Here is a 27106-nt window from a genome sequence, read left to right as displayed (position 1 = left end):
GTTGGCTTTAATGTACAAGAACATGTCAAACAAATGTTGGAAGTGTAAAAAAGAGGAGGGTTCCTATGTACATTTATGGTGGCAGGCGCGTAACAATGATAGGGCAAGGGGAGACAGTTGTCTGGGGGCCCCACTGCCTGGAGGGGCACCCCAGAGGCACCTCATGTGACTCCCCATTGCCCCCTGCCCAGCCCCATAGCCTCTCAGCCACTTGCCCTCTTCGCCGTCTCTCCTGCTTGTTCTGCTGGCCGGCAATGGAAGCAGCAGGCAAGCTGCAAAGAGCTCCTTTTCTCCCGCCTCTCAGCTGATCGGCGGGTGGGCGGGGCTTCCACGGAGGTCTGGTGTAGGCCTCTGTGAAGCCTGAACTCCAGTAGGGCCCAAGCCAGCCAGGAAGGAGGAGGCAGCCAGAGTGGCCACCACTGTTCTCTGCAGCAGAAGACTCCTTGCTGCCCTGCCCAGCCGAGCATTTGCCAGGTAGAGTGTGAACTCCTTTTTGTGGTTACCTTTCCCGCCCCCCCCCCCATATATAGGGATCTGCTTGCCATAGGGCTTGGATATGGGGGGGGAGGGACCCAGAAATCTCTGAATATTTATTTTGAAACAGCTTGGAAAATTTGCTGACTTTAAAAAAACTATCTAAAAAGTCCTATAAGTGGCTTGTTTCATGGCAGAAAATTGCAAAAACTTCTGGAACAGTATTTTATTAATTTTATTTATTCATTCATTCATTTATAAATGCACTTATGTTCAAGTTGTTTTGCTACCCAGAAGGTCTGAGTGAGAACTGTGAAGCATGTCTTGTGCTTTTATTTTATTTTTCTTGTGTGTGAACTGCTCCCCAATAACTTGCAGGGACTTCAGGGTCAATCTGGCCAACATGTGAATGCAGCACCTCCATTCCAGAGGAGATGTGTCTTAAAGGGCTTTAAAAGCCTCCTGTGAAAAACCTCCTGCAATCAAACTTGACTGAATTTGTTCAGAATTCTGAGAAAACAAACATAGGCTCACCCTGCATGGTTGAAAGTCTCCTTTGCTAATCTGCAGCGAGGGGCCCATTTTAATAATTCATCTTTCTAGTGTGTTCTAGGCATTAAAAGTAATACAAATGTATAGTACTCAATGTATATCACTATATATTGTGACGTGTGTGTGTGTATTCAGTGAAATGTATTTAAAGGCAGCATACTTATTTTGAAATATCAGACTTAAATCCCCGGGGGCCTGGGGTGTGCGGAGGCCCTGGACTTTGGGGGGGGGGGCCCATTTTAAAATCTTGTCTCTGGGCCCACTCCAACCTTGCTACGCCCCTGTATGGTGGACTTGTAATAAGTCTAAAGGCTATTGGGATTTAATATACAATGAGCTTAAGAAAGTGTTTAAAATGACTTTCCCTAAGAGCCCAGAAACAATACTATTAGGTATTGATATTGCCTAGGAAATACTGGATCCTCTTTATGTACCTGACAGCAGCAAGATTGATATTTGCATACAAATGGAAAGACATCCATTGCCTGAGTAAAGAGGATTGGATACTTAAAGTGTTAGAGTTGGCAGAAATGGCAAAGCTAACAGCATTATTAAGAAATAAATTTGAAGCATTTAAAAGGGAGTGGGACCCTCTTCTTATTTACCTAAAAACATATTATAAAATGGATTTCTATCAGGCTTTTGATTGGTAACAAAAATGTTTTTAAAATGCCCTAGAGCTGATTTTTGTACGATTTATTGGGGAGAGAATGATTAAATTACAGGCAAGACTTGGGTATTGTAACTGATACTTGTTCTAATGATGAGATGGAAGTCCTCATGATTTGTTTGTTTGTTTGTTTGTTTGTTTTTTGTGTGTTTTCTTTCTTTTTTTCTTTTTCTTTTTGTGTGTGTGTGTATGTATCTTATGATGTGAAAAAATGAATAAAAAGTATTTTTTTAAAAAAGGTTGGGAACTTCTGGTCTAAGGCTCCAAAAAAACCCTAGGGCCAGCCCTGCTTGTGTATGTGGTATAAGCCGAGAGACAAAGATTGATGCAGGCCTCAGTCTTTGATGGGGTAGGGAGGACTTCTAGCATAGATGGATTTTAAAACTTATGACACATTCACAAGTAGGTTTTTATTTTATTTTCCCCAACAGCTGCCAGCCTTTGCAAAAAAAAAAAAGATCCTCCAGTGCGCCTTAGAATCCCAGCTGATGACTGAGGCAAATGGCAGGGACGGTCTTCCTCATCTTCATGTGCTCTATATGCCCTTCAGGGTGTTTGACCATACTGCCCTTCATGGACCACAGCCTTGGCTTGAACCAGTAGAGCAAGGATTATGCTTGCTCCTGTGTTATTTGGTCACAGTGCAGTGGAGAGAGAAAGAGAACCGTGAGGTAGAATTTGGGACAGGGGCTGAAATACGTTAAAATATCCCAAATAAACTCTCAGGTCTGTATATACAGTGATTCCTGTCCACTTGAGAAGGTCCAGTCTAAATTCTTTAGGGCTATCCTTTCAACCCTCTGCTGTGTGTCAAATGCTAAGTTGTGTTTGGAAGTGAGATTGTCAAGCTTGGAGTCCTGTGCCTGGATTTATAACTTCAACTTTTGGTTGAAACTGATTTATTCCCCTTCTGGCCTAGCTCCTCTAATTTTTAAGGATGAACATCCCTCTGATTGGATGCATCTAATTACTGAAAAGCTAAAATCATGTGGGTTGTCAATAGAATATCTTCTCCCTCTGGGCTATGATAACATTATGGTGAACCTTAAGAGGCGTATTATTAATATGGAACACCAGACAGATTTAAGCCAGGCATCAAGCCTCACAAGACTTGGAGCTACCAGGCCCTCACAAAGGCAAGTCACATGACTGACTCCCCCAGCTGTGCACCTGCCCGGGCTTCTTCAGTTGTATTAATCCTCTGAAATTGATGTGAGTGTTAAGACCTGGAGCTACCAGAACAGCAGAGGGAGAGAGACAGATGATTACTATGCTTTTTGTTACCACTATTCAGCCTCATTTAAGATTCCTTTACTTCATAAGCTGAGCTTCAGTGAGGGGGGGGGGGCATTTAAAAATCTTGTCTCTGGGCCCACTCCAACCTTGCTATGCCCCTGTCCAGAGCACAGAAGAGCCCTGACATTGGCTCCGTATTTGGAGAGACTGTGCCCTTGTGGAAATGGGAATATCGAGACAGTTAGCCATGTGCTTCTGTATTGTTCTATTGTGAGCTGTGTTTCAAATATATTGCTCCTCTCATTCTTAGATACCCTGACAATTCGCATGAATTTTGTATAAACTTATTTCTTTCTGATAAATACACTTATGTCTGGCACTCAGTAGCCAAATTCTGTAGGGCTGCGATGGTGTGTCAGAAACAGTCACTTTTAATCGTCCCTCCTTTTTCTTTCTGTTTTATCCTATATATTTTTTATCTCAGTCTTCTGTGTAACAGATTCTACAAGTGTATGTGTTTATACTGATATCTATTGATAGCTACCCTCAAGGTTTCTTTTATTTGGATTGTGTTTTTGATCAAAGTAGATTGCAATAACTGAACCGAACCCAAATAAACTATAATCGGTATTTGCTGCACTGTTGTATGTTATGAATGAAGACACTTGTCTTAGTGAGGAAAGGGGCGAGAGGTTGACGCTAAAGCGAAGACTCATCCAGGAGGTGCAAGGAGGCGACCGGGGAGAGAAGCGGCGAGAGGGGGAGGCGGAGTAACGGGAATTTGGAAAGGAGGGAGCCTCTAGTCTCGCGCTGGGCAACTCCGCTCTCGCGAGGCTTCGCTGCAGCCGCCGTAGCGGGATCGCTGTCCCTGACACTCCGGCTGCTGAGCCGGCACTATGGCAGCGCTGCGGGTTGTCCTGAGGTGGCGGCGTTGTTGCCTTCCCGGCAGCAGCGGCCCGGAGCTTGGGAACAACAGCAGGCGGCTGTGGCGTCTCAGGGCCGGGTCCAGCAGCAGCGACGGGGCGCCCAGCGGGCTGGGCGTCGCGGCGGCGGGGGCTGCAGGGGGCGCGGCGGCTTGGTTTTTCTGTCAGCGCTTCTTCGACTGGTCCCGCGAGCGGGAATTAGCGGAGCGGCCGCCGCTGATCTTCGGCAGTAGCCGGGGACGAGGAGGCGGCGAGCCTGGCCAGGGCCGCGGGCTGCTGCCCATCCCTGTAGCGGCTGCTGCTAAGGAGACGACGGTAGGTGTGTGGGAGAGAGGAGGACAAGGAGAAAGTGCCCCGCCTTGGCCTGCCCCTCCTTTCCCAGGGGCGGGACTGAAGAGTGCGCTGCCTCGAGGGATGCTCCTCTTCAAGCAGGTGGAGAGGAAAAGGGCTTCCTCGGCAGCTGCTAGCGTTGCCATCTTTCCTGCTCCTAGTAGCGTGCCAGGCAGAAACAACGTGCGTTCAGCTTTTCTGTGCGTGGAGGTGCGGGGCTGAGGATGCTCGATCTGTTGGGTTTCTGCCTGTCGTGCAACTGAACCTTGCTAGAAAATAAGGCTCTGGCAGCGAGCATCCTTGGCAGTAGACGCAGATATAGTGGAGCCAAGTGTCTCCTTCCTTTTTTTCTGCAGTGCGGTTCTTGTCTCCTTCTGCACCTGACAAACCAGGACATTGCTTGGGTCAGCGTTTCTGATTACAAGTGCTGCTTGAGAAGGAAAAACAAGAGGAGCTGAGGAAACTTCCTTTCAAGGATGCAGTGGCCTTAGTGTAGCTTCCTGACCTCCTTCTCCTCTTACTTTTCCTTTTCCTTCCGTTCTTGGCCAGGCACTTGTTTATTATCATTTATCACAGAGCTGCTTCAAACTTTGTCATTTTCCTATGGGGAAAGCACTTCCCTAAAAGGAAGCTATATGACAGTGAATTCATTATCTGTTCTGATGGCCACACATCTGATCTTTTGTACCTGCACATAGGGAGTTGTGATTGGCCACATCATTCTGGTGTGTTATGCTATATGCACATCCAAATAGACATGTGTGCAATCATTGCATGGTATATCTTATCTGTGCTTTGTCTACCCTTCATTAGATGAAATGCTTTTCATGTAGGAACCTGAAACAAAACTTGTTTGAAATAGTGCTCAGTGGGGGAGCAGTGCTTGTCCAGTTGTTTTTTAACCTGACAATTGGCCATATTCCACATCACACACAAATAGTTACTAAATTCTAACTTTTTTTTGTTTTTAAGAACATGCCAACTGAGGAAGAAGTTTGTGTAATTGACTGTTTTTTGTTAATTTTGCTTTAACTGACCATTGGGGAGCATGTGGATAAGCTGATAGTATTTGCATTAATTATTTAAAAATCTTAGCAGTTGATGACAGTGTCTAGATTTGTGGTATTCAAATAAAATGAATATTATATGAGTATGTATAGCAGTTAGAGAGATGCCTAGATGACAGATCATTGTGTATTTAACGTTTACAACAAAAAACTAAAACGTTAATATTTTTACATTGCAGATATGCAAGAGTAAACAAATGTAAACAAAGCATTGCCTATCAAAATAACTACATTCACAGTTTCATATGCAGATATGCACATTAAATAGATTGCAATCCGGGCAACCACATAAGACAAAAACATAACATTGGCAGCTGTTGAAGGCTATTAAAATTGAAGGAATATAAACAGTAAAAAAGCATTAAAAATGCTAAATGGTTAGAACCTAACCAGCCGAGGGTGGTGACAGGAGAGGGCAACAAAGCAGGCCAAGGTGAAGGCCCTTCTGTGACTGGGGACCTCAAGCTGCGTAAAGTATTTGCCATGTACCTTAGACTTCCTGAGACAAGGAAGTTTGGGACCTTGCCTAGGTCAGCTTGGTGCTCTATGTCCGTTATGTGCTGTTTGAGGAGTGTTCTGACCTGCTCATGGCCCATGGAGTGGGCAGGGGGAAATAGTGATGCTATTTTCCCCACCAGAGTTCTTTTCCATGTGGATTGGTAATCCATCCTGTAGCATTAGCAGGGCTAGGCTCACTGGGAAAAATGATAGTCTTAGCCAGTAATTGAGTATGGACAGCCATACTCTGGTCTCCACTTTCACCAGGCCTGTCTCCAGTTGTAGACGGGCATTAGAAACAGAACGCATTGCTTGAAATGTTGCTCTTAGGAACTTGGACTGGTCAAGTTCCAGAGGGCAGAGTTGGAGAAGGGGACCAGCTGTGCGCTGTAGAGGAGTTGGGCCAGCAACTTGGATTCGAATAATTTAAGGGCTGCGGGTAAGTATTGTCATCCTTTTGTGCAGAAGAATTTTAGGATGATGGCGGCACTCCTCTGGGTATTTCATGTGATATGGTTGGGTCACCAGGTCTTCCTGGTGCCAGAGGCCTGGAAGGTTACCCCCAGGTATTTGAAGCATGTGACTTACTCAGTTGTATGCCATTATGTGTCATGCGTGTGTCTTTGGTCTCTTGCCAAAGACCATGATTTTGGTTTTGTGGTAGTTGATTTCTAGTTGATCCTCCTTACACTATTGAGCGAGGGTTCTCAGGGTTCTTCTGAGACATATGTGGTCTTAGAAAAGGTTGCAGCCTCATTGACATAGAGCAGGGTGGAGATGTGTGTTCCTGCAAGCTTGGAGGGATTAAAGTCCAGGTTGTTTAGATGACACACCATCTTGTTTATGTATACATTAAACATGTGTGGAGCCAGTATGCAGCCCGTATGGGTTGGGTATATCATTGTGGAGGGTGTGAATGAGGAATAGCAAGCACTATTTCTAGTTTTTCCCACAGTTTGGCTGTAGAGAAGAATGCAGACTTAGATCTATAAATGCTGCATAAAGGGAGACTGTAGTGTAGGTGGTGTATTTCTCGATTAAATGCTGTAGGACCAGGCACTGGCTAATGGTGGACTGTCCCTTCCTAAATCCAGCCTGCTCCTCTGCTAGGAGGTTTTCTTGTTCCAGCCAGTCCCTTAGTTTCCAGTATAGGTGTCTGGCATAGAGCTTTACTGACTGTGCTGAGCAGGCTGATGGTCTGAGTTTGCTGGGTAATCCCTTCTACCTTTTTTGAAGATAGGAACAATACCTGCTAGCCCCCAGTCCCTGGGGATACAGCTGTGCCTGACAATGTATGTGAACAGTGAGGCTAGAATGGGGACCCTCCATGCTGAGTTATTTTTAATTAGCTCTGGGGGAATGAGGTCATCACTGGGAACCTTCCCAGGTTTCAATTGGGAGATAAGGTTCATGATCTCTTTTGTCACAAATGGCCAAGCAGGCAGGTCCTCTACATCATGTCGGGGGCCTCTGAGGTCTGATTCTTCTCTGTACAGTTCACCAAAGTTCCGTTCCCAGACTTCTGCTGGAATGAAGCTGTCCAGGTGCATCAGGACGTTGCTAGTGTGGTTCGCAGTGATGCACCGGAAGAGAGACGAGGCTGTATTTCTGAGTGCTTGAATGAGATGTGACCAGCTGGCTTTCATAGACTATTTTCTTATGTTTAAGTAGTTGTTTATATTGCTTCTTGCTTCTTCTGCTTGAGGAGAGCCTGCGTGGTCCCTGGGCTCACACTGGCTTTGGATGTGTTGTAGTTGGCGATGAGCATTGCTTTGGCTTGAATGCAATCTGAGTTGAACCATGGTTTGGATAGGTGCAGGTGTTGTATGGGGTGGGTGCTGTTATGGATTAAGTGCTTCTGTAATTCCCGCAATAGGTTGGTGTAGCTCTCTAAGATTAGGTTATTTGATTCTGTTGAGAGTAGGGAGAGGCAGATGTGCAGGAAGTACTTTGAGATAAGTTCTGTTGTTTTGTCCAGCTGAGTGGACTATTCGATACAACAGGTTCTTCCAGCAGATAGAATGTGGGGTTGGTATAGAGCCTCAGTGTGGGCCTTCTGGACAAATGATTTTAGGCATTGGCCAGTTGGAAAGTGGTCACTATTGAGTTGGGGAACAACCTCCAAATGATCTGCAAACTGAAGCAGGCTTCCCGAGACAATTACATAGTCCATGACATTCACTCTGGGCCTGGCTGAGGAGGTAAATTCAGCACTAAACACTAACACTAGTTTGTTGGTACAAACTAAATTATCACAAATGGTAAGAATCACAGCAATTAAAATGAATATATTGACAGTATTTCTCTTCCCCTCCTGACAACATACTATTGTGACTGTCTTCAAAATGTTAAAAATAATGCAAACAGTAATCTCCCCATTTTGCTTTTAAGGGGGAGAGGGCCCACCCCAAGGATAAGGGCAAATGTAATACAGCAGAAATTGAGGGAAGGAGGTGTTGCAGTACCAAACTGGAAAAAATATCATAATGCTGCTATTAATACAGCCCTATCTGCTTGGAGGTTTTTAAATATATATATATTTATAGTTTGGGACTTTGAACAGTGAGGAAGCTATTGACATTCTCTTGAAAGAATTGATATTGCTGACTGTTCTGAAAGAATGAAGTACAAATACGACATTGATTTGTTTGTTTGTTTGCTTGCTTGCTTGCTTGCTTTTTGGTATTTTTTCTTTAATTTGTCGGTCTTTTCACGACCGCAGTTCCCTAACCCCATGTTTCCTATTGAATTTACCCATTTCCTGCAGATTTGTCAATGCCGAGGTTTTGTTGGAACAGAACCCTTGTGGTTGGCGCTGGATGACTGTGTTGGCCCTTGCTAGCTAAGCAAAGAGGCACTTTTCAAAATGTTACCCTATTCAGTTCCAGCATACCGTCGCTCCAGTGGCTGTTGCTGGTGTCTACCTTTGTGTTTCTTTTTAGACTTAGAGCCCTTTGGGGACAGGGAACCATCTTCTTTTTCAATATAAATAGCTTTACGGACTTTTTTTTTTGTTGAAAAGCGGTATATAAACAATAGTAGTAATATGCAAGTCTGTAATGTATTGACCATGGTTTAATGAAGATCAGATATAAGCAAAGAGATCCCATGAATTGGACCTGGAAACAAATTGATAGCCAGTGCAGCTCTTTCAGAATGGGAGTAATATGATCCCAGCAGGCAGCTCTGGCTAAACTTCTAGCTGCCGCATTTTGCACTAGCTGCAGTTTCTGAATATTCTTCAAGGGCAACCCTTGAAGTGAGTTATCGTAATCCAGCTATGACAAGACTAAGGCATGAGTAACTGTGGCCAGATCTGCCTTCTTGAGAAAGAGTCACAGCTGGCACACTAGCCGATTACCTCCACATATTATATGCATAATGAACTGAAATTATTGTAATTGGGAAATTACTGTATTATTTAGGTGAGGTTTCAATTATAATTGACTGACTATATGAAATGCATTCTGTGGACTTAGCTTTTCTAAGAATATATATATGAGCATATATGGATGTTAGTTATGGCTCTTTCATCATCTTTCCTCTCTTTATTGTGTGGGTAGTGTTGAAGGATAAGTATATTGGCCTGAATTATATGAGGTAATGGGTATTATCTTATTGACTTATATATAAATTTTTTTTAAAGCTCTGAAATACATGCCTTGCCAAAATATGTTTCTGTTTTGTTGCTGCAACAGACTAACATGGCTGCCCTTCTGTGTCTCATGGGACTCTACATGCTTGAGAGTTTACAACAACAACAAGGCATTTGTCATTCTTACTCCTCACGAGTTTAAAGCAACAACAAGGCATCTGTCATTCTTACTCCTCATTTTTCTGTTTGGTTTGATTTCTCTTCCCTGCACCTTAAAAAAAAAAGTTTAAGACAAATATTTTATAAAATAAAATACAAAATGTTTCTCAGGAGAAAAAAAATGGGATAATATGCCAGAGGTTCATCCAGTGGAAGTAATACACAGCGTTTTGGTCTCCTACATTTCAGGGAAAATTAAGTGTAGCTGTGTGGGAACAGAGATATTGGGAGGAATGAGAATGCATGAGACTTTGGTTATGTCAGAAATGCTATGTAGGATTTTGAGAGTCTTATACTAGCATAGCAAGACGGCTTCCAGATTGCACACTGCTAGGCCCAAAGCTTCTAAAGACCATAGATGAAAATGTCTTTAGAAGTGTCTCTTTGTTTTTCTACACTGAAATTCTGCACCATGTATGCATTTTTTTAAAAATAAAATATCAAAACCTTTATCAAGTAATCTTTAACCAATGCAAATAATGAAATATTCAGTTTTGGGGTGTTCTTAACAGGCAGCCTGTTAAAAATGATAAAATAATGTCCCGAATAGCTAGTCTGTGATATCTAGCAGTAGTGTCACTTTTTGTATGTCTGCATGATAGCTTTCATAGCTAAACAGTTCATTTTTTGGAGGATACATTTGTCATTTCCTTACTTTTGTGTGTTTTTGTTTCCTGTGAAGTTGCTGGAAATACACCTAACCTTTTTGGAACACTTGTTTTAGCTTCTGGATTGAGATAAATTATTTTCAAATTATCAAAACCATTCCTCCCCTGCACGCACGGATGCCATTTACGTGATGCTGCCACCTGTTCCCATGCAGGAAGCCCCAGGAGCAGCATGTCTTATCTGCAGAGACAGCATGTCTGTTTGGAAGTGGCAGCACCACAGTGGGGCAGTGGAGGAGTGCTGGAGAGGGAGGTAAGACCTGCCTCCCTCCATTTAAAGTGCCTGCTCACCGCCCCTGTGGATGTGCATTAAGCGCTTCGTTCACATCCCTGGTGTCTAGAGATATCTGAATAAGATTCACCTACTGGATAGGAAAAGTGTTCTTTAAACAAACTGAAAGTTTAGCATGTTAAGGTAATATATATGTGTGTGTAATATGTAGACATGCATAAGTGTACCACCTTGTCTTAAAGCAATGAATTATTATCTAGAAAATCTAATCATAGTGTTGCATACAGGATTTATTCACAGTACAATGGTGATATTTGTCCTGAAAACTGCTGATCTGGAACAACTGAATGTGGTATGTGTTTGTGTGTGTGTGTGTGTGTGTGTGTACACACACATACACACATAGTGTGAATATATTGCACTGCATTTGTAATGGCCATACTGTGAAACACCTTGTATGCTTGCCTAATACAGGAAATAGTTTGTCAGGAAAGGGTTAACATACTAGGAATGTGCACAGAACCAGTTTGGAGGCCCTTTATGGGCCTCCGAACTGGTTCGAAAGGCAGCCGGTTCGATGGCAGGGGGTTGGTGCTTTAGGAGCAGGGGAGGATGCTCTTTCCCTCTCCCTTCGCTCTTTCCCTGCTGGCACTCCTTTTTTCCACAGTTCATTGGGGTGGCAGTGTACCTCCCTGAATCCCTTCTGCCCTGTTGCCCCTGTTGACCAGATACAATCGGAAGTATCCGGCGTGCCTGTGCTCGCCGGCATGTCAGTTCTGGTTGTATCCAGGCAATGGGGCGGCAGGGTGGTATGCTGCCAACCCAATTAACTTTGGAAAAAAGGATCACCAGCGGGGGGAGAGCAGAAGGAAGGTTAAGTGCACCCTCCCCCACTCTTAAAGCAGCACACACACCCCGCCATTAAACCACCTCTGCTTGATTCCATGCACAGCCCTATAACATACTGGGCAAGCACAGATGATTCACAGAAAGGAGTCATCTTTTTCTATGAGAAAATAGGAGGGAACTATAGGTTCCCAGGGAGCACGTACTCCTGGGATGAGCCAGAGGTTGCATGCATTCTCTGTCATCTGAAGCCACCTATGTCGGATTCCCCCTTCTGCTTGGCATTCATCCGACATCTGTAACCAACATTTGAAGTGGAGCAGAGAATGTTGGGAGGTGGAGAGAACCCAGCATTTTCCACCCTACATTGATGGCTTCAGACAACACAGTGAGGCTATTTCCACAATCTCCCAAAAGCAGGCTAAAGGAGCCCAGCCTGCTTTGGGGCGATTTGTGTGCTGTAGTGGGAGCTGCTTGGCTCCCGGCAGCTAGCTACCATAAGCCCCCCTCCCCTTAAATGAGGTTAACAGAGTGATCGTGCAGGGCATCCTGGAACTTCCAGGGGCAGCGTGATCCCCACTGGCTTCGTGACAGAGCCAGCAGCCGTGTGGGTGGCTGATCCAGCCACCCAGCTACGAGCAGCTGCTCGTCTTTGGGAAAAGCGGGCTAAGCCCACTCTCCCTGCAGAACCCCGTCAGGCGCTTCACACGTGTTGTGTGAAGCGCCTCAATGTGTGCAACTTGCAGCACATGCCAGGATCACATGTTTGCTGGGAAACTCCGATTCCTTCCTATTTAGTTTCTGTGGATTGTCTGAACCCTCCTATTGTGTTGGTACAGGTACTGCAAAAATGCATCTGAACTACCACATTACCAATATTTGACTCTTTCCCCCCTAATTATAGTAGCAAGCTTGAAAATGTATATTATGTACATATTCAGTATGTATTTTGACATATTTCAGAATACAGTACTTATATAAAATGTTATAGTTAAGGAGAATCAAATATCAGAACTACCAATACTCTCTATTCCTGAGTTTGCTTATGCATCAAAACAGTTTTGTCTGTTTGGGGATTTTCCCACACTAGGAATTTGATGTTTAACCTCTTGGCCACCCAGCATGCAAAATTATATTACTTTTATCTACTTGGGAGCATATTATATTAGCCTGAGGCCACGTAAAGCAAAAACCATTTTTAAAGCTGTTTTCTTTTTCTTCATTTGTACAGAATCACACTAATTTCAAACATGCTTACTTTGCATCAAGGAATGTGAAAATTGCTCATTTAAAATCTTTTGTAACAGACTTGGATAAAAGTTATATGAACTTGGCATGAAGGATGGATGTTCTGCATCTTTGATATGGATGTTTAGGGTGAATATATATTGCCTGCATAATGTTTAAATTCCTAATTGAAATATAAAATTCAACTGAATTCTCTCTGTTGAACTGTAATTGTGTGTCTCCTTTACTTTGGATTGGTGTAATAGCATTTCTGTACAAAAATAAAGTGCCAAATTCTACTTGCAGCTAGTACCTTCTTTAGTAAAAATGTTTTTTCTTTCATAGTTCCATACTCATCTGAATTCTTAATTTCACTGGGGAAATAATGCATGATAATATAATTAATTTAAACTTGTAAACATTTTGACATGATCATCTATGGGTGTTGGTAGGAGGATTAAATAGAATACATTGTTTAGACTATTGATAATAGATATAATTATTGAGTTACATCTCTTAGGCACTACTGGCATCAGTTTCCATGCAGTAGATCTTTTACCTGGTGTTCAGCCTTTTCTCCGTGGGAAAATCACATTTTTTGCTTTAGAGTGAAGCTTTTGAGTCACTGACCTTAAGGAAACATGAGATCTATGCTTGGCAATGAACCATTTGTTTCTTCTTTTTAATCTAGGAAGAAAAATGATGTCATGCTTTACCTGAATTTAACTAAATGTGAGGCATAGCTATAGTTTCAGTGTTGCTTCATAATATACAGAAAGCTTGGGAAATTCTGTAGTAATATTTCTGATATTCTTTATGAAAGTGCAATTTTGATTTGTTTATATATTCTTAATCTCAGCTGACTAGGGAGTAAGTAATCTTAAATACTATTCAGTAAACTTGCACATGAATAAACAGTTCTGAAGGGAAAATGTTTTCTTTCCACAGTTAGATGGTGCATGTATGTGTTGTAGCATGCACTGTCTTAGAAGAGGCATTCTGTTGTGTTTAGGAGAGAACAGAGAATGCTTCCTCTAAGAATGGGCTCTCACCCACAGTTTATGTATATACTTGCACTGAAAATAATTAACTTTTAAGAAAAGTCTGCCCTTTGATTAATAAGGATTGATCTAATTTATTAATTGACTAAAAGTTACAATCCTAATTCCTAGGATTTGTGTGGACTTTTTAATATGTTCACACATATAAATGTGCACATATTTATATTTATGCACAGTTTCCTAGCTTTCAGATTAGTGTCTTCAGTTGGATATTTTGTACATAATCTTGAGTTTCTCATGTGTACTGTAATCTTTTATATTTATACACAAACTGTGGATGGATAGATTAATTCTAGGCACAATATTTTTCATTGTGAGCAACAGCACATATGACCAAACTAATGTGTATCCCATAATTGCCAGCACTGTTGCAGAAGATGCTGGAGCACACTCTCAGTGCACAGGGATACTCGCCATTCACATCCATGCCACGAGCGCTGTTAGAGCCTTGACTCATGCCTTCTTTTCAGAATGAGGCCAGCTCTTTCAGTTTTGCTGCATCAGATGGTTGCCCGTCTATCAATATGGTAGAGCTGGCCCTGAATCTAACTAGGGAAGCCCTAGTGATCCCATGACCAGTGAATATATGGCTAATATTGCTCAGATTCCTCCCCCCCCCCACCCATTCATTTGCAGTTTATTCCTATCTCTAGTTCCAGTGTGGTCTAACTACAGCAAGATCTATGCAAGGTCCTCCTCCTCCTCCCTTGCTGCTACCTTTTCTAGTGCCAGTGCAAGCTTGAGATGCCAGCAGTTATGTAGCTAATCTCATGGTATGTAGGATGCCACATTATGGACTATAGGTAGCTTCATCTCCCTGCCCATCTCCTCTCCAGCCTGAAAATGCTCCTTGTGTGTTGGTACTGTACCAGTTACTTCAGAAGCAGTACCAATGGCAGCATCTGACCTAGGCCATGGTATATGGCAGGCTACCAATGCAAACATACCAGATGTCCTCTTATGCTGACATTGGGAGTTCATTGCCTAATCCCTGCTGCCATATTTTAAATTATGTATTAGCAGATAGTCCTGAAAACAATAGCCTTGTTGAGAAAAAAAGCTTGAAAGTGTGTGTTCCATATTTTCTTAGCTGGGAAACTCTACCACAAACACCATTGCTTTCTATTGGGCCTCAAACTGTAAGTATTAAAACAACAACAAAAGCACTTGTCCTCATTGTTTCCTAATACTCTGCATTTAGAAAACAATACAATATAATAATTTCACTTGGCTTTTAAAATGGGGACTCCCTTATTGAAAGGAATTGTTTTCCTTCCAAATGCCCCAAACAGTAAGAAAAACAGTTCTTCCAGCTGAAGGAACTCTCCCCTATTCCACGGCTGTGAAAAGTGACTTCATTCTCATGAAGAGGACCCCTTCTCTACCCTCTCATTCCTTCTCCTAGGACATTTGTACCTGAACTTCATACTGCCATGTGAAGTACTGATGCTTAGGATAAGTGCAAGTACCCTAAGGGATACTTTTATTTATTTTAGATCACATGTGAGATGTTTGTTTCATCTTTAGAGATTTTTCTGCCAAAATCAGGGTGTTTTTTTAATGTTACCCAATTTGAGATCTTTTGAAAAGCATGAGAAATATTGGTGGTGGTGATAGTAGAATGGGCTACATGGGAGAATGTACTGGCTAGAAGAAACTGGAAAATAATCAAATAGTACTAAGTGTGCTTTTCTTCTGTTTGGTGGCTTCCCAATGTATAAGACTTTGGTATAATGAAGAACAATTCTGTAATTCCATAAAATAGTTTCTTAGAAACAAGGCTTAGGATATTGGAATACCAAAAGTAAAATCTATTTGAATAGTTACTCAGTGATTTGGGTGGAAATGTTTTTGCTGATGTACTTTTCTATGGAAAAAATTCCATTTCCAAATATGCATTGTTTCATAAAATTAATACTTTTAATAGATACTATAAAACTGGACAGTTCCAAAGTTGTAATTTAATTTTTTTCAAGTAACTATCATAGGAAGCCTGCATACATATTTAATTTGAATAAAATAATAATTCTTTGTGCATGGTAAAATACTATCTTGACAGCTTTCAGTGTCCCAATATTTGTTCTTTAATATTTAAACAGTATAAGCACTTTTTTATGCTAACGAGTTGTCATGTATGAATATTCCATTATAAATAATTTCCAGGTAGAGCTTGAACTTGTTTTGAATAAAAAATAAGTGTGCTTTTAGTCCCCCCCAATTCAGTGTTTCATTTAAAAAAACTTTTGAGAAATATAAAACATTTTTTCTGAATATAAGTGCAAGCATACTCTAAATAGATTTGGATCTGATTTAGCATTGGACATTTTTCCAGAATAGTTTATGGGGCTGGGGGTGGGGGGTCTGATTCAAAATTTTCTAGAACATCCACATCACTGGATGCATTTCTTGAACTAATAAACAGAAAGTTAAGTATGATAGCCTATATCAATGCAGTTCTATTGAATAACTATGAATAGTGTTGCTGCTTCTATCTTAGAAAAGTATCAGAGTTTCATCTGAGCGAATGGAGTAGTCAGCTAGATATTTAGATACAGAGCCAGTATAGTGGTTAGAATGTTGGACTAGGACCATGAAGATCTGAGTTCAAATCCCCATTCAGTCATAAAACTTGCTAGGTGACTCTGGGCAAGTCATTTATCTCTCACTCTAATCTACTTCACAGGGTTATTTTGAGGATAAGCATAACTATATTCACTGCTCTGGGCCCCTTGGATAAATGCAAACAAGTAATAAATAAAATACTGTTTCTGAGGTTATGTTGTAGATACTGAAGGCTTATAGTTGTAGCCCTTAAGATGTGTTCCATATGATTCCATGGGATTGGTCTAAAAAATGTGATGTGATTTTTGTGTCCAAATAGATTAATTGTTTTCCTACTATTATAAATAGATAGGCTAATACTTAAGGATGGTGCCCAAGCTTCATGTCTCTAGGTCTAGTATAAACTTGTAACACAGGCTTCCCAGGCTTAACCAAGATCTGGAAATTAATACAAGTAAACTAAAATCCACTGTTCATAACAGTACGATAATGGCTTTAATTGGAGATTCGTGACAGTTTGCTTGAGAGAAATGGCTGTGTCCAGTTTTGTAAAGGTGCTGAGCTATAACATGATACAACATCATTGTAAGATTGCCAAGAAGATTAGTAAACAAAAGTCTTAAAATCTTTTGATAGGGATATGCTTTCATGAAAGTTTTGAGGTTTGCCGCTAATTACTAAGAGATTTGGATCAGATAATCTCCAAAAGTAAGAATAGAAACTGGACCCTTATTGACTCTCACCCATTACCTCACCAGTGCTTTTGTCCTTTCCTGGATCTCATTGCTCAGTCTGTCGGGTGTGATTTCAGTTCTGCTTCACAAAAATGTTTGAATCTGCATGACTTGGGCACACTTCTACTACTGTTGTTACAGAGCAGTGCACATTCATAGCAGCCCTAATACTGCTACATGGTGGGAGGCAAGTTCTTTCTCTCCCTTGTTTTCCAAGCTGTTCTATGGAAAGAGGAAATGACTTCCTTTAAAGAAGCGTCGTGTCTAACAAGACAGCATGCTTTGTCAGAAGGTTTCTTGATTGATTGCCCCTTAAAAATGTAGCCAAACGACACACCTGTAACAATAGGTAATGATAGTTAATATATTCTCTGAAATAGATCCTTTGTTTACAGTAAAACTATATGCAGATAACTGTCACATACCCTTACAGCTAAATAGATTTAACCTATAATGGGGCGGTGGGGAGTATAATTCTGTGATTAAGGAAGCAGGTTGTGGGACTGGAGGTGAAGATAAGGTGAGCCAATTTAGAGCATGAGGCAGGAAGAGATTGTTTAGAAAAACCAAAAGAACCAAAATAACTGAAGCTGCTTGTACTTTTCTTTTTGGTGTCTTCTGTCTTTTGAAAGGTCACAGAAAACAGATCAAATTATGAAGATTTGGATCTTTATGCAACTTCACGGGAGCAGCGATTTCGTATGTTCGCCAGTTTAGAATTTGAAGGGCAGCTATTCATGACACCATATGATTTCATTCAAGCTGTTACAAAAGATGAACCAAGACGTAAGTGTGGTCCTTCCCAGTGTGGCTGCTAGAAAAGTGCACGAACTACGATTCAAATCTCCATTCAAGCACAGTTTGGAAGCAGGGACCAGGAGCATTAAGAGTATACACCATGTGCTTGTTGGCGCCACATGCGGATTCTTAGGACGTGTGCAAGGACCTGCTCTCTTCTTTCTTAAAGCTCCCAGTCCCCACTTTCGAACTGTGCTCGAACCACAGTTCATGGATATCCCCAGTGGCTGCTGTAAGGAGTGCTCATTAAATCTTACTCTTCAAAAATGTATAGCTTGCCTGTTTGTATGTGCCCGGTTTCAGTATCATACATCTTTTGCAGTTGTATGTTACTATGAAGTTCTCAAACTTTAAGCCAGTTAGCTTTGCCAAATCAAGAACAAAATAAAAATAGAAATATTAGTTGTCTCCACACCCCAGTCCCAAGGAATACGCAGATGCAGTAGGCTTGGGTAAAAGGGCCAAATTTTATTGATGTAAAATCAGCAAACTGTGTGAAGCAGACTGCACCCCCCTTGCAGTGCGGGCCTAACTAGGCCAATTTTGGACATTGCTGTCCTTGCCCATGCTCAAAAATGGGAGCCACACCCTGACTCAGGATAGAAGCGGGATAAACCCGCTTCATCCCCCTCATTGTCAACCCGTCAGGGTCATGGCAACTCCTAGGGCTTCACACACCTCGAGCTGCGCAGCCTTTAAGGTGTATGAAGCTCTGAAGCAGGTTTCCTGGCAAATCTAAGTCCCTGAGCCACCAAGCCTCTAGAGACCGATTGTCCAATCCACCTTTTTCCAAACTGCCCAAGGGTGCTCACCGATCTCAAACCTATGTACACCTCCACCCAGCCTGCATGGTACCTGCCTGGTTGACCTAACTAACTAAAACTAGGAAATGCAGAATGGAGTAGGCAAAAAGACCCCCCAGCCCAGCCAATACGCCAAGGGGCAAAAATTCCTATTCGGCCACCAAAAGGATGACCAGCCGGAACCCATTCTGTGCCTAGGGGAGGTAGGGAGGATAGCCGGCCAAGCTGGAAAGGGAAGAGGAAATGAGGGAGCTGCTCAAACAGCACGTGGTCCACACCCTCTGCCCAGCCCCAACCAATCAATGCACTCCTCGAGACTGCACTGGGGGATGGGACAAAGGCCCATCCTCCAGCACGAGGCTACAGGATAGGAGCATTTCATGATTCTTGTGCTCATTGAGAGAAATTATGTAAAATGCTTTAGAAGTTAAAGCTGTTGTTTATAATGGTGCCTTTTGTACAGATAAAAATAGATGGTTCGTTGCCCACAAGGAACTTACAGTTTAAAACAGACAATGGGGAAAACAGCAGAGAGGGAGACACTGGTAGAGAGGGATGAATGTGGGCAAATGCAGCTCCATGTTTTTAAAAATTGGTTGCAGTTTGGAACAGGTATTAAGGGTATACATGTTGAGGGGTGTGAGGAGAAACATTTCTAGTAAACCCTCACACAGCAGAGGTAAACTTCTGTTGGTAAAGAAGTTCAGCCCAAGTGATTATCTGGTTGAGTTGAGTTGAGTTAAAAAGGTTAAGTTAAAAAAGAAACACCACCAAGATTTATTAAGAAACTAAAACATAACATACTTAGAGAAACATTGATTGATTGATTAAGTGCCGTCAAGTTGGTGTCGACTCTTAGCGACCACATAGATAGATTCTCTCCAGGATGATCTGTCTTCAACTTGGCCTTTAAGGTCTCTCACTGGTGCAGTCATTGCTGTCGTAATCGAGTCCATCCACCTTGCTTCTGGCTGTCCTCTTCTTCTCTTTCCTTCAACTTGCCCCAGCATTATGGACTTCTCAAGGGAGCTGAGTCTTTGCATAATGTTTCTGAAGTATGATAGTTTGAGCCTGGTCATTTGTGACTCGAGTGAAAATTCTGGATTGATTTGTTCTATGATCCATTTGTTTATTTTCCTGGCTGTCCATGGTATCCTCAAAAGTCTTCTCCAGCACCAAAGTTCAAAAGCATCAATGCTTTTTCTATCTTGCTTCTTCAAAGTCCAGCTTTCGCATCCATAGAGTGTCATGGGGAAAACCATTGTCAGAACAATTCTGATATTTTTAGGTGTAGACACATCATGGCATCTAAATATCCTTTCCAAGGCCTTCATTGCAACCCTACCAAGTGCTAGTCTGCGGTGTATTTCTTGACTGCTGGATCCTTTACTGTTGACGGTCGATCCTAAAAGGCAGAAGCTATCCACCACTTCAATGTCTTCATTGTCAGTTCTGAGACTGGTTGCTGTACCCATTGTCATTAGTTTAGTCTTCTTGACATTTAGTTGTAGTCCCATTTTTTCACTGTGCTCCTTGACTTTCATTACTAGAGCATGCAGATAATCTGCATTCTCAGCTATCAGAGTGGTGTCATCAGTGTAGCGCAGGTTATTGATGTTTCTTCCTCCAGCTTTAAAACCACACTCATCTTCTTTCAATTCAGCTTCTCTCAGAATAGGTTTAGCATGTAAGTAGAATAAATATGGAGAAAGTATACAGCCTTGTCTTACTCCTTCACCAATCTGGAACCAGTATGTTTCACCATGTTCTATCTGGACTGTCGCTTCCTGTCTTGTGTATAGGTTTATCTTGAGAACAATGAGATGTTCTGGGACACCCATTTTCCTAAAGATATTCTACAACTTGACATGGTCGATGCAATCGAAGGCTTTTCTGTAGTCAATAAAGCACATATTGACTGCTTTCTGGTATTCTTTGGCCTTCTCAATTATCCAGCGTGCATCAGCAATGATGTCTCTTGTTCTCTGGCCTTTTCTGAAACCAGCTTGAACATCTGACATTTCCCTTTCCATGTAGGGCTCTAATCTGCGTTGGATGATCCTGAGCATTATTTTGCTAGCATGTGAAATTAAGGCTATTGTGCAGTGGTTTGCACAATATGTTGAGTCTCCTTTCTTTGGTATGGGTATGTAGACTGATCTCTTCCAATCTGTTGGCCACTGTGGTGTTCTCCAAATTTGCTGGCATAGTTTGGTTAGAGCCTTGACTGATACTTCTTCTGTTGCCTGCCATATTTCTGTAGCTATTCCATCAATTTAGCTTAAGATTTTAACTATCATTTTTATAATCTTGTTTTTAAATTTTGCTGTAAACTGCCTTGGGATTGTTTCGATGAAAGGTGGTATATAAATTTAACTATCAATCAATCAATCAATCAATCAAGGAATGCTGATCTAACTTCATCTTCTAGTACTAGAGGTTCTTGCACGTAGGGAATATCTTCTAGAGTATCTTGGATGTTGACGTCCCTGCTGTACAGATTTTCATTATACTTCTTTGATCTCTGTTTGATCTTCTCTGAATCAATTACTATCCGTCCTTTGGCATCCTTTAACTCTGAATTCAGAGATCTTTTGGAAAACGATCTTTTGTTTTTCTGTGTCTATTTCCATTTTCAAGGTCTTTACAGATTTCATTGTAGTACTGCTCCTTGTCTCTTCTAACAGCTTTCTGAAATTCCCTATTAAGTTCCTTCCTGAGGCCTTTATCTTTCTTGGCTTTGACTTCTCTCCTCTTCTGGGCAATTACCACCATCTGTTCTGACATCCATTTTGCTTTCTTCTGTTTCTTGGTCTTTGGCAGTCTCTTTTTACATTCATCCTTAACAACTTAAGGAACAATTTCTTTGATTTCATTCCACAGTTCCTCTGGTTCTCTATCAATGAGGTTCAGAACTTCAAAGCAGTTCCTGATGTTCTCCTTGAAAATGGTGGGTACATTCTCAAGATCATATCATGGAAGCTGGATAGCTTTGTTTTTCTGCTTTAGCTTGACTTGGAACTTGCACATGAGCAGTTTGTGATCTGTTCATGTCTTTGCTGTTATAACTGAGCTCTTCCACCTCCTTACACCAGTAATGTAATCAGTTTGATTTCTATGTACTCCATCTGGTTATGTCCATGTGTATAGGCACCGCTTTGGTTGCTTGAATAATGTGTTAGCAATGAAGAGATCATTGGCTTGGCAGAAACTAATAAGTCGTTCTCCTGCTTTGTTTTTGTTTCCTAGGCCATACAGGCTGACTGTGTTTTCCTCCTTACCTTTTCCAACTTTGGCATTCCAGTCTCCAACCACCAGCATTACATCTTGCTTGCATGTTCTGTCAATTTCAGACTGGGTTTGAGCATGAAACTCATCAACTTCCTCTTCTTCTGCATCAGTTCTTGGGGCATAGACTTGAAGAACTGTCATGTTAAAGGGTTGCCCACAAAATCTAACTGATATTAGTCGGTCACTGACCACATTGTACCCAAGTGCTGTCATTGCTATATCCTTCCTGACTATGAAAGCAACACCGTTCCTTCTTTTTTCTCGTGTCCTGAGTAGTAAACGGTATGATTCCCCGACTGAAAGTGTCCCATTCCAGTCCATTTTAATTCACTGATGCCCAAGATGTCAATCTGTAGTTGATTCATTTCATCTTTCACTGTGTTAAGCTTTCCCATATTCATGCTTCTTATGTTCCACGTTCTCATTGTAATTCTGTCTTTGCAGCTTCAGATTTTCTTTTCCCACATGGCAACATCAGCTGCTAGACTTCCAAAAGGCTTTACTCTAGCCATGTCATATACACCATCAGTACTCTGAGAGATCCTCAACTCTTCCTCAGTAGCATCTTGAGTACCATCCAACCTGAGGGGCCTATCATCCGGCACTACATAGACAATCATTCTGTTTTGTCTATCCATGTGGTTTTCTTGGTAAAATAAAGGAGTGGTTTACCATTGCCTTCTCCCGCGCAGTATGAAATGATGCCTTTGTCGTTGTCACTGAAGTGATCGTCCACTTCCATCACCTTCCTGTATTGCTGCTGCCCAATATAGATGCCTGCTTGCTTTAGCTGGGCAGCTGGGATGACCTCCGTGCTTTGGGTGACCCTACTGGGAGTATACCTCCCGGCATACTTGACTCATCCCTCTCAGGAACACATACACACACACCCGCTACAGTGAGGCAGCATAGCAGGACCTGGGGGACATAGATGAGGCCCATAGGGACATAGCGGGGACATAGATGAGCTATGCTGCCACGATGAGGCAGCATAGCAGGACTTGGGAGACAAAGAGACATAGAACAACATATACAAACAGGTACTAGCCTTCAAGAGAACGCCTTCTTCATCAACCCCACTGCCTATTAATATAATCTGGGAAGGTCCAGTTGTGGTTGTCACCAGCTCAGTTGGTGGCAACTCAAAACGGGGCCTTTTCAGAAGGACCTGAAAACATACCTGTTTAGCCGGACTTTTAGTTCATAGTTGTAGAGTTTTTATTTGTATTTTAAATTAGAGATGTACGTATCAGGTGGTACAAAAATAAATAAATAAATAAATTGTTTTAATCATGTTAATGTTTTAATGGTTGTTTTTAGATTGTGAACTGCTCAGGACTTCCATATTGGGCAGTATAAAAATATGCTAAATAAATAACTGAACAATTCTAACTTACTCTAACTCATAGTTTCTCAACTGCCGGTCCGCGGACCAGTGCTGGTCCGTGACAGGTTGAGTGCCAGTCCGTGCCTTCGCGAGTTAACACCTCCCTCCCTGCGAACCTCCGTGTTGTTTTTTAGGCAGGCAGGCAAGCAAGCAGCTTTCCGCTTGCCTGCCCCTGCCGCGAACCTCTGTGTATCTTTTAAAAAGGCGTGCCTCTCTCAGTTAGGAAGCGGCGCCGGGCCAAACGGCAGGCCACGGCATCACTCTGCTTGCTATCCGCCGCCTGCCGCTGCTGCCACCGGGGTGTGTGTGATTGGAAGGACTACTACCTCACACACCCCAATAGCCATCTCCTCAGTCGGGAATGTGAAGGATTTTGGTTAACAACACGGAGGTTCGCAGGGGGTGGAAGGACTACTGGCTCACCCCCCACACAGTAGCCATTTCCTCAGCATTGGGGTTTTTAAAGATACACGGAGGTTCGCAGCAGGGGCAGGCAAGCGGAAAGCTGCTTGCTTGCCTGCCTGCCTAAAAAACAACGTGGAGGTTTTCAGGGGGTGAGCGGGGGAAGGACTACTGGCTCACCCCCCACCCAGCAGCCATTCCCTCAGCATTGGGATTTTTAAAAATACACGGAGGTTCACGGCAGGGGAAGGCAAGCGGAAAGCAAAGCCCTAATTATTATTATGAGACAATAGTTCCCTTTAAGCAAATTGTACCACCTTATTTGGGGCACAGAGGTTTTTCAATCAACTCCTCATTGAATCTACAATGTTGTGACCCAGATCTGACATGAATGAATAGTAAATAAAACATATTTCCAAAGGTTTTAACAGAAACCTAGTAGTACTTTGAACATTCACCACGTCTTATCTTTGGCAAAGATAACATTAGTAACTGATATTGCTTCCTAACTTGACAAGATTAACTGCCTTGGCATTTAAATCCATTTCACTCCTGCCCAATTCTCTCAACCAAACATGCTGTTATTTGTTTGTTATTTCTTTGTGTAAACCGCCCTGAGCCATTTTTGGAAGGGCGGTATAGAAATTGAATGAATGAATGAATGTAGTGAAGACATCAGAAGATGACTTTTAACTGTCATTTTCAATGATAAGGTGATTTGGTGGTGCCACAACCATATTCCATATTCAAAAGTTAACATATCTTGCAGGGGACCCACAAATTTCTACATGTGGTAATATTTTATTATACTGCATGGGGGTGAACTCACAAGAATGCTAAATCTCATGAAAATGTAGCATTGTCTGTAGAAAATGTAGATGTCTGCATCCTAAGATTAGATTTGTTATTTCAAATGAATAAGTTAACTCCAATCTCTCTCACCTGCAGTCCCCAGCCACATGCATCTCACTTATATACCCATTTTCTCTCTGGCCTCCTCCCCCTGCCCCCCGCCCTTCTTCGACTGCTCCCTCAGCTTAACATCCTTTCCTAGGCCTGTCAATTCCCTTGTTGCCTATTCAGGGTCCTGCCTAATTTTGCTTTTTCTATGCCTCTTTACCTAGCTCCTTCTGCAAGATCAGCTTATAGAGACTTTCTCTCCCTCAAGCCAAACCTACCTATCCTCTTTCCATTTCTTTCTTTTTTAGCTTTTTCTCTTTCTTTCTCTCCCTCTCTCCCTTCAAGCCTGCTCCATCCCCTTTTCCTTTTTCCATCCCTCTGTCTCTCTCTCTCAAGCCAAGCCTGCCCTATTCTTTCTCTCTTTCTTTCCCCGTCTCACTTCTCTCTTTCCTTCTTATAAAAGCCTGTGTGGTGAAGGATCAAAGTATAATCTTCTTATCAAAAATTAAGAGAAAAACTTCTCTAATTTTTTTCCTTAGAAATGCTCCGTGTTAAGTGTGATGATTTGGCAGAGGTGGAAAGAAAGAACAATGCATTTTATTATTATGTATTTTGTACAGATTGTATTGTATTTATTTTATTAGAATTTTTAATTCAATTTATTTTATTTTAATTAAAATTAATCTTGGCCTGCTAGAACTTCAAAAACTAAATTTTGATTAAATTCATTTTAATTATTTTCACTTAAATTAAATTAAATTAATTGATTGATATTAAGTATTACTCTAATAATCAGCACCCTAAAAATTGACCTCAGCCCCCATGAGCCAAGTCACGATCAGTTTTGGCCCACCAGGTCATTTGAGTTGTGCATGCCTGTAGTATAGTACTAATAGATAAACTTGAAAGCCCTTTACTAAATGCTGGTCCAGGAAACTGTGCATGAAGAATGTAGCGGTCCTTGAAACTCTGCATGAAGAATTTACTGGTCCTTGACTCCAAAAAGGGTGAGAAACACTGCTCTAACTGACCAAGATAGACCTATTAGCATCTCATCATGCCTCTAGTGACCAGAAGAGGTTACTGTGGTTCTAAGGGCAATGCTTTAGAATTCTCACTTCTCACTTAGAATTCTCACTTAGAATTCTCACTTCTAAACAAGTAGGTTTTGAGGAGGGCATATTGATTTGGAAGAAAGTCCCACTGGGAACCAGGTGAGATAGGACTGCAACCTAAATCTTTAAATCCAAGTTCTTTACCTAGTTTGTGGATTGAGATGATTAATGGTAAAGTGTACCGGCCTATGGGAGCATGCCATTGCATATTTTGTATAAATAATTATTTTTCTCTTTATTTTAGAGACAAAACAAAGGAGATCTCTTACAAAACAGGTGAGCTTCAATTCTTTCTAAGCAACAAATGATTATAATTTGCCTCACTTTATATGATTTATATTTATTGGCTATACACTTGGAAATCTTACGTTTTGAGATAATTACATTGTTGAAATGATTGAAATGCTGCTTTTGTTTCAACTTCATATATTGCTTGGTTTAAAGAGATCAGTATTGGAATACTTTGATGTATACCACCCTGAGCCATTTTTGGAAGGGCAGTATATAAATAAATAAAATAAATAAATAAAATAATTGGTATGTGTGAATTGGCATGACATAGTTCAGGGCTGCTCAACCTCTGTCCTCCAGCTGTTTTTGGACTACAACTCCCATAATCTCCAGCCACAGTGACCAATAGCCAGAGATTATGGAAGTTGTAGGCCAGCATCTGCAGGAGGGCTGAAGTTGAGCAGCCCTGGCATAAAGGTTAAGAGCCATGAGTTATAAACTGGAGATTCCTAGTTTAAATTCCAGTTTAGCCATGAACTCATTGATAGGGGTGTACATGAATCAATGTTTTCATTTCTATTTGTGCCCAAATTGAAACACCCCTGATTTGTTTTGAGTCCAAGTCTGACCCCCCACCCGAATCACCCCAGATTTGATTTGGACCCAAATTTTCTGAATCGATTCAGATAAAAAAGGGCCAAAAGAGTACTGGGGCCAAAACAATGTGTGGGGGTGGTAGTTTCCAATGGATGGAAGCTACTACACAAATTTCAAAGAAATTGAGCAAAGGGCTGATTTTTAATGAATTTTTGAAGTTTACGCGTCTTTAAGATTTTTCCCATAGGGAATAATGGGGATTCCAGCAAACTTATAGCTCCACGTTGGGGGCACCGAGGTAGCCAAGAGCAGGGTGTGGTGGGTGTTAGTGCCCATTGGGTGCAAGGAAGCTACCACCCATATTTCAAAGGAATTGGGCAAAGGGCTGATTTTTAAAATGATTTTTGAAGTTTGTGTGACTTTGGGGCAGATTGAGGGCAGAAAGTGGGTGTAGGGGGCAGAAGAGTGGGTCGAGCAGTAGTGCCCCAATGGGTGGCTGCTACCACCCATATTTCAAAGGAATTGGGCAAAGGGCTGATTTTTAAAATGATTTTTGAAGTTTACGCATCTTTAAGATTTTCTCTCATAGGGAATAATGGGGATTTCAGTAGCCTTAGTTAGAACTCCCCGGTGGGTGAGGGGGTGGCATCAGGGTGGCCCAGAGCGGGTTGTGGTGGGTGGTAGTGCC

General features: G+C 41.9%; 1 protein-coding gene across 4 annotated transcripts in view; it reads left to right on the top strand.

The window, feature by feature from the left end:
* The first annotated feature begins 3702 nt into the window (after positions 1–3702).
* MICU3 (mitochondrial calcium uptake family member 3) overlaps positions 3703–27106 on the top strand; it is a 103971-nt gene continuing 80567 nt past the window's right edge. For 3 of the 4 annotated variants that reach the window (XR_008308642.1, XM_053256321.1, XM_053256318.1), the window contains exons 1-3: positions 3703–4170; positions 17527–17680; positions 25835–25866. Coding sequence is in view for 3 of the 4 variants with exons in the window: in XM_053256321.1 (XP_053112296.1) it covers positions 3829–4170; positions 17527–17680; positions 25835–25866 (528 nt within the window). In the remaining variant the exon portion in view is untranslated. The remainder of the gene's footprint in view (positions 4171–17526; positions 17681–25834; positions 25867–27106) is intronic. The other variant, XM_053256319.1, reaches the window with a different exon arrangement.

Source organism: Hemicordylus capensis, chromosome 5 (assembly GCF_027244095.1).
Source record: "Hemicordylus capensis ecotype Gifberg chromosome 5, rHemCap1.1.pri, whole genome shotgun sequence".
Lineage (NCBI taxonomy): Eukaryota > Metazoa > Chordata > Lepidosauria > Squamata > Cordylidae > Hemicordylus > Hemicordylus capensis.
The sequence above is the reverse complement of the archived record's forward strand: the minus strand, read 5'-3'. Positions and strand labels throughout refer to the sequence as shown.